The sequence below is a fragment of the Lactuca serriola genome, chromosome 9 (assembly GCF_051521515.1).
Source record: "Lactuca serriola cultivar US96UC23 chromosome 9, Lser_US96UC23_V15, whole genome shotgun sequence".
Classification (NCBI taxonomy): domain Eukaryota; kingdom Viridiplantae; phylum Streptophyta; class Magnoliopsida; order Asterales; family Asteraceae; genus Lactuca; species Lactuca serriola.
Window position 1 is genome coordinate 133,701,434 of NC_136416.1, and position 8,545 is coordinate 133,709,978.

At 37.1% G+C, this 8,545-nt stretch overlaps 1 protein-coding gene across 1 annotated transcript; it reads left to right on the forward strand.

Moving 5' to 3' along the window:
- The first annotated feature begins 4,093 nt into the window (after positions 1-4,093).
- LOC145076110 (uncharacterized) lies at positions 4,094-5,255 on the forward strand. Its single transcript, XM_079022104.1, has 2 exons — positions 4,094-4,697; positions 4,771-5,255. The coding sequence occupies exons 1-2, from the start codon at positions 4,094-4,096 to the stop codon at positions 5,253-5,255; spliced, it is 1,089 nt and encodes a 362-aa protein (XP_078878230.1).
- Positions 5,256-8,545: the final 3,290 nt, after the last annotated feature.

An 8,545-nucleotide genomic window follows, 5' to 3' on the forward strand; every position in this document is an offset into this window, starting at 1 on the left:
CCTGAAGTCATACGCAATAATAGTTTTAGACTTATCCAAGTGGGAGACTGTTGGATTAATGTCTACGTCCATAACTATATTTGGTAAGACTTGACCCGACCCGGCATGGTCCATTTGGGTTGCATACCATCATGCACTTGGATGAGAGAAATAAGACACTTATGGTTATTAATATATTATAAGTTCTAGTATATTAATAATAAGAATAATAAGATTATTTAATTAGTATTGATCAAGAATTAATCTAGGATTAATTAAGTGATCAAACGAAGACTAATTAAATATATGGGTTGATTGTGTAAATCATCCATACTTGTATAGTGGGCTAATGCTCCATGGATAATCAAGTTGGGCTAAAACCCATAGGATGGTTCATGGATGCTCCATGGTGTATTTGAACCCATGGATCCAAGGAAATGGAATGTCATGACAATTAGGGTTTGCCCTAATTGTAACACAATATAAAGATATTATTCTTGGCAAAATCGGTGACTAGAATCACACTAGTGTGTGAAGTGAAAGGGCTAGCCGATTTTGATGAGTGTAGAATTCTCTCAAGTCATTCCAAGTGTTTTGATGATTGTGATTCCATTTGAGGTGTCACACTTGGGGCACTAGGCACTCAAGCTTCATGAAGACTTTCTACACCAAAGAGGTATGTATTCTATCTTGCTATAGTTATTGTTTTGTATGCTAGATTAGGATAATACCTTGGATATTCTTATTTGCATGTATAATAGAGAAAACATAGATCCAAGGTATTTAGGGTTGCATGTACACTTAGGAGTGTTAGAATGCTCAAAACCCAACAATCACGTGATTTATTGGACTGTCACGACGTGCCCAAGGAAGGTCGCGATGTAGTAGTTGTTTTGGCCCAAGTCCATGATTCTTTTAAGGTTCCCTTCATATTTAAACCCTCTAAGTCATATTTAGGGTTCCTTATCAACGTCCATCACCCTCATGTTTCAGAAACCCTAACCCTAATTCCTCCTTGTGAGTTGTGAACCCATTTTGGTGACTTTGGTGGTTTGTGAAGAAAAAAATGCATTTGAAAGGATAGTGGTGCTTCGTGGCTGAAGTAAAAATTTCTTGTGGGCATCTCTGTACCTTTGTAAGTGTCTAAGAGGGTGTTTGTTTTTTCTCTGCAGATCTGCGGGAGGTCTTCTGTCTGCGCGGCGCATACCACGCGCAGACTTATAGGTTTGACGTGAGTTTGTTTTTCTGAAGTGCGCAGACATAAAAACGTTTGCGCGAGGTCTTCACCACACAGATATGGGCCAACCTCTTCTAAAGTCTGCCAAGTTCATTTGACCTAAAAAAAACACGTGTTTTATTTTTCTGCCTCCATTCGTCCAAGCCTCCCGTCTTTGTACACAGATAGCTCGACAACTCCATCTTCACTCCAGCAAGTTTCGCCGACCGACCGTCACCTCCGATCTGTCGCCGCACCGCCCGTCGCTACCCTCCTCTCCGGTCGTCGCCTCCGAACAGCAAGCGCCACTTCTCGATTGCAGCGAACAGGTATGTCGTCGTCGTCCCTCCTCTCTCTTTCAATTCAATTTCAATTCAACTTCTTGTTTGATTTGCATCCTTGTTTCCCCGAAAATATTAATTTTGTTGGGTATTCCTTCATATTCGAATCTTGGAGGTGTATAATTTATCATATATTCTTGCTAAATTTGAAAATACTACCTGTAAACAATTCCCAGCAAGCTGTCATTCTTGTTAAACCTTACCTCCAAGCTGTCTTCCTGTTTTTTCACACCTTGGATCTATAATTTTTTTTATTGGAAGCCAATAAACAGAACTACCAAGCAAAAGATAACAACATATTCTTTTGTTGATTGTGAATGTGTATATGATTGTTGATTGTGTATATGTATATGATTGTTGATTGTGTATGTATATATATGATAGTGTATATGAATAAGATTGTTGATTTGTGGATGATATAATTTGCCTAGAATGTGTTGAAATCAAAGCTTTTTCTTGAAATAATGTTATGAAATAATGATGTTAGTTGTTGAAATCAAGCTTTTTCTTGATGAAAATTCTTATTTGCTAAATATGATAGTGTATATGTTTATGATTGTTGATTTGTGGATGATATAATTTGCCTAGAATGTTTTGAAATCAAGTTTTTTCTTGAAATAATGGTGTGAAATAATGATGTTAGTTGTTGAAATCAAGTTTTGTCTTGATGAAAATTATTATTTGGTGAATATGATAGTGTATATGTATATGATTGTTGATTTGTGGATGATATAATTTGCCTAGAATGTGTTGAAATCAAGTTTTTTCTTGAAATAATGATGTTAGTTGTTGAAATCAAGTTTTTTCTTGATCAAAATTCTTATTTGTTGAAATTGTTTTGATTGTTTTTTTTTTTGCTAAAATTGTTGTTAGATTGTGCTGAATATGATAAAAATTGTTTCAAATTGTTGAAATAAGAGGCTAAATTATTTTTTTTTGTTGAAATAGGAGGCTGAAAATACTTATTATTGTTTCAAATTGTTGTTGAATGTGCTAAAAATTGTTGTTGAAAATCGTTAGTTGTTGACTGTTTATTGTGAATGCTATATTGGTTATTAGAAATGGGAGATAAACATCAATGGACCAATGAGCAATTAAAATGCTTAGTGGATACTTGTATTAAAGAAGTAGAGAGTGTTGGTAGAAAAGGATTGAGTTTGCAGAAAGATTCATGGATAAGGCTTGGAAAAGTTCTTAAGGAAAAATTTGGCGTTGACTTGAGTCAAAAACAAATGAAAAATGCATATGACAATCTGAAAGCCAAATACACAGGATGGGTATATTTAAAAAACAAAACTGGTAATATATATAATTCCCAAACAAACACTTTTAACTTAACAGTCGAGGAGTGGGATGATTTTAAGAAGGTACAATCTCAAACAAACACTTTTAAACATTTATGTTTGAAGTTTCCAAATATTCTTACATTATTTTTTGTTATATTTGGGTTTAGGGGCATCCGAAGGCTGCTTCGTTGAAAACAATGCCACTGCCTTTTCCAGATCTTTGTGCTCGTCTTTTTGACGTAAATAGTGCCACCGGTAATTTTAGGAGTTACTCAACCCAATCATCTTCAGTAGCTGGAGCGTCCTCTTGTCGTCTTCCACCACTTCAGATTACCGCCACCCCTTTTCTTGCATTAGATGATGATGGTGATGACACTTCTCATCATGCTAGTGAGACTTTTCATGAGCCACCACCTTCTGCCGCTTCACCTTCTGATGCTTCACCTTCTGCTGCTTCACCTTCTACTGCTTCACCATCCAGTTACCCCAACAAAAGGGCTAAACCCTCAACTCATAAAGCTCCTAGTACCTCACCATCTACTTCTTCACCTGATGGAACTTCTGTTACTGCTAACGATTTAGCATTTGAAATGAAAAAAGCTCTACAAAGTTTGACTAAAGGGTATACAGTTCCTCAATGTTTAGAGAAATTAGAGGTGCTTCAGTTAGGCCCTACAGATCCTTTATGCTTTGTTGCATATCATATTTTTGGAGGGACTATGAACATGAGAGAGATGCGGATGCATTTGCCCGATGTTCCAGAGATATTACGAGGATGGCTTGAGATGACGGGTACAAGTTTAGGAGTTTTGAAGGACGGAAAGATTGTACGATGATTTTTATTATGTTGAAACTATATATTAGGTCCTTTTGCTTCCGTTTGAACTATTTTGTTAGGTCTTTTTGCCTTTGTTGAAACTATTTTTTGTTATTTTGCTACTTGGAATATGTTTTATCTAATGTGTTTTTGCTACTTGGAATATGTTTTATCTAATGTGTTCTTGCTACATGTAATATGTTTTATCTAATGTGTTTTTGCTACTTGGAATATGTTTTATCTAATGTGTTTTTGCTACATGCAATATGTTTTATGTAATGTGTTTTTGCTACTTGAAATATGATTTATGTAATGTTTTTTAAAGTTCTACTTTGTTGATTTTAGGTTCATAATGGATCACGATCAAAAGTTACTTCTCGTAATTCTTATGTACCTGTACATCTGTTATTTTTGGAAGAGGGGTGTGAAATGATTGCGGGATAATGATTCAGAAATGACGGGACATGAATACACATTGGAGTTATTACATCGTAATTGTTTACAATGTGTTGAAGTGTTACGCATGTCTCGCGACTCATTTGTACGACTATGTGCTCATTTTAGAGCACATTACTCAATAAAGGACAGCAAACATGTATCGGTTGAGGAAAAGATGGCTATGTTTTTGATGATGATCGACCATAATCAATGTTACGTGATTATCAAGCGGAGATTTCAACACTCGAAGCAAACAATTCATAAATTTTTTTATGAAGTGTTGGAAAAAATGATGCTTTTCGCACAATATATTATAGTACCAACTTCTTTTAATCCAAATCCAAACATTCCAGGACATAATAGGAGGCTACGACGAATTTTCAAAGGAGCGGTTGGTGCACTTGATGGCACTTTGATACATGTTGTTGTTCCTGCCAAGAAACAAGACTTATATAGAAGCAGAGGAAAGGGAGATTGCTACCACAATGTATTGGCAATTTGTGATTTCAATATGATTTTTACATTTGTTGTGGCCGGGTGGGAAGGGGTAGCGCATGACTCTAGAATTTTATCAGAAGCAGTAGCTGATCCACAAGCTTCATTCCCATTTCCACCACCAGGTAATTTTTTGTTTTTTTATAAATTTTTTTAATCTTAGTTTCAAAATTGATTAGTGTTTTGCATTTTTTACAGACAAATATTATCTTTGTGATGCTGCATGTGGACACACTCGAGGATTTATGGCCCCTTATCGTAATGTGAGGTATTGGCTTGGAGATTTTCGTAAAAGACGTGGATTGACCAATAAAGAAAAATTTAACCATGGACATGCAAAACTTCGGAATGTCATTGAGCATGCTTTTGGTGTTTTGAAAGCATGTTTCCCTATATTGAAGAGGATGGCACCATTCCCGTTTGTGACACAAAGAAACATTGCCATGGCATGTTTCGTGCTTCATAATTTTATAAGGAGAGAAGGACTGAGTGATGTGTATTTCACACGATACGATGAACCTAATGTCTCGTTTCGAAATAACAATGGAACCTTTAATGATGATGAAGATGAGATTCCAACAAATGGTACTGCAGCAGACCGTGAATATATGACACGGTTACGAAATGAAATTGCTTATCAGTTGATGCACAATATAGATTTAAATTGTTATTGTTTTAAATGAAATTGTTATTGCATGAATTTTATTTCCAATGTTATATGACTTTTTTTATTAAAATTTTGGTGTTGAGAAATATTTTTATGTTTGTAAACTCATTTTATTTTAAATTCAGTTTATTTCAGCAGCCTGCAGACGTTAAAAAACAAACAGTCTTCTTATTGCAGACTGCAGATGTTTGGTCCACCTCTTCTGCTGCAGAGGCTTGCAGATGTGGTCCGCAGACTGCAGACGTTTTGGCTTCAGAAAAACAAACAACACCTAAGTTCCTTGCTTTATGGTTTAAAGTGGTTAGATCTGGAATATTGTCCCATGTTCTTCATATGTGGGCAAGTTTGGAAGGAAGGAGCTCATAAAGTTGGCAACTTTATGACTCTCCGACTCCCAAGAGCATCATATGTTGTAGATCTAGTCTTTGGTTGAAGTTCTTGTCATTACATGAGTTTTTGGGCATTTTTAGCTTACGATGACCTTAAATGGATTCTAGACATGTTTTGGATATGCATGTATATATATCTTCCACCTTTATGATAGATCTGGTATTAGAAACCCTTCTGGAGTGTTTGGGTTAAGGGATTTTTCGGATTAAGGGCTTAATGGTTAATACATTGTGGTATTTGGCTTTAATTTGGATGTAAGGTTGCAGATATTGATCTCCTTAGGTGTCTTAATGGATAAGTGTGACAACCCGAAAATTTTTATTATTTAAAGCTCAGTCAGTCAACTCAACTGAGTGTCGAAATCATTAGTACAGAGTTCTAGCCTAGTTACAAGTCATTCTAAGGAGTTTTGAGCCAAACACACTTAAGGAATAAGTGTTAGAAAGTACCCGCTAGAACCACAGTGTAGCAAAACGAATCCTAACCCCATCTAAATGAGTTCACGGCCACAAGACCATGAGTTTACGGTCGTAAACTCATGTGGCCATAAACTCAAGTGTATATATAGGGCATTGGGTTATTTCTTCTCATTTCTTCAGTTCTTGGCCGGATTTTCTTTCATTCTCTCTTAACTATCATAACAACAATCACCCTAGATCTTCAAAACTAGTAAATATTCTTCCTTTATTAGTTGATACACTTCTTAATCTAGCATTCTCTCATGATTTCATCCACAAAAATCATGTTTTCTTAGATCTTCAAGAAACACCAAGAACACACACTAGTGTTCTTGGCGAAAACGGACCATTCAAGCTCATAGATTGTAAGTACTCTTGATACAACTCATTGTACACTAGGTCTATCATATTTGGAACTTATAAAACATAATAAATTATAGGATTCAAGGAGGTTACGTCCAAGACAAGTTCTTGGGTCGTAAACCCCTTTTAAAGGTGCAAATGACACCCTAACACCTTAGTTAGCCTTGGTTAGTAACATAGAACCTTACACCATTGACCTATGGACCACAATTCATGAAATGGTACTTCTCACCATGAGTTTACGGCCGTAAACTCATGGGGAAGTGGTCCCAGGGCTGTAAACACCATACAAAGTCATTTTAGAACCTTTAACCCACCCAAACACTTGTTTAAAGCTTTGGAGCACTTAACCACTTAAACCCTTAGAGTTTTAAGCCTCTTTTGGTGACCAATTGAGAGTTTATGGCCAGGAGTAAAATCCCCTAGGCCGTAAACTCCAACAAAGATGGTCCATTGACCATAAACTCCCATAGGAGGCCTTTCACTCCTTTGTTGCAACCCGATAGCCTCCTAGCACTTGACCAAAGTGTTTTCCTCGCAATAGGATGTTTGTACATGTTTACCTAGTGTTGTAACGACCAAAAAATACAACCAATTTTAAATTTTTCAAAAACATCTCGATTCCATTAAATCTTTACAAAAAGGTTTTCAATACAAAACATTTAACGTGTTCCCAGAATCACAATACTACAAAATCATGAGGAGCGGTACGATCACGCCTTCGCCTTGCCATGATCCCCTGGAGAACCTGAAAAACATAAAACCACAACTGTAAGCCCTAAAGCTTAGTGAGATATCCCCAAAATACCAACCACAAATACCATACACGCATAACATGCCATAACATATCCGATCACAAAACAGCCATGCACTTCGGGTCTACTGTGTGACTGGTCCGCCGCACCGGCCTACAGTCCACCTGGTCCACTCTCTGAGTCTATCCACATACATCGAGTATGTAGTGTGATTGGTCCGCCCGCTCCCGGGCCTTCAATCCACCTGGTCCACTCTCTGAGTCTACAGTATGACTGGTCCGCCCGCACCGGGCCTTCAGTCTATCTGGTCCACTCTTCGAGCCTTCAGCACGTCTGGTCCACCCTTTCGGGGCCTACAGCCTATCCGGACCGCTCGCTGGGCCTTCGGGACAACTGGTCCGCCCTGGGTATCTTGGCCTACAGAACACATGTCACACCCCAAAACCAAGAACGGCGGAAACGTTCTGGGTCGGAGGACGTCATGTACAGTATCACAACACAGTAAATGTAAATAGGCAAACAACATCATCCATTGCATTAAATAAATAATTTTAATACAAGCGTGTTCTGTACAGTTTTAGACACCAAAAATATAATGTAAATCAAAATAATATGATGAGTCTTGAATGCGCTCCATCTTCTCAAAAGCTGGCATCGGTACCTGTCTACTGATGACCCGAGAATACAAGTTATTTTGAAAGAGTTTGTCAGCATTAAGCTGGTGAGTTCATAAGTGTTTTAGTGTCGGTGTTTGTTATCAAAAACGTTTGAACGTGTCTCAAGTATAAGTTTGTAAAATGTATGTAAGTGTTTGTAAAAGTTTGAATCTCTTAGAAAAACCTATATTTTCTATTAAAGTAGCCTTCTACCAAGGCTTAACTGTTTTGTATGCTCGTTTGTTGTAAAAGTGTGTAATTTCCCAAGTTTAACTATCATTTAACAAATATAGTTTGTACATTAATGTTTAAGTGAGGTTATCATTAAAAATATGTAATGGGTAAATCATTGTAGTACTGTAGTTTTGTATTATAGGAACTACTGCTGTACTAACTACCTTAAACCAGATTTATATTAAGGTATAATGTGATAATTGCACCATACTATCGACTGGTAACAACGACATACGAATGGCCGTAATAACAGAATGACGTTTGGCACCCGCAGACCTGCAGGTCCGGCTGTAGCTAGCAGCAAGGTGTAGGATAGTCAATCCGGTATAGATCTATACGCAAACTCACGCTCTCCCTCCAAGAGAATTTTGGCTACAACTCGGGACATGACATTTAAGGCATGCTTCGATCCAGTGGATCATAATTGTTAATGTATTCTTGTATATGTAA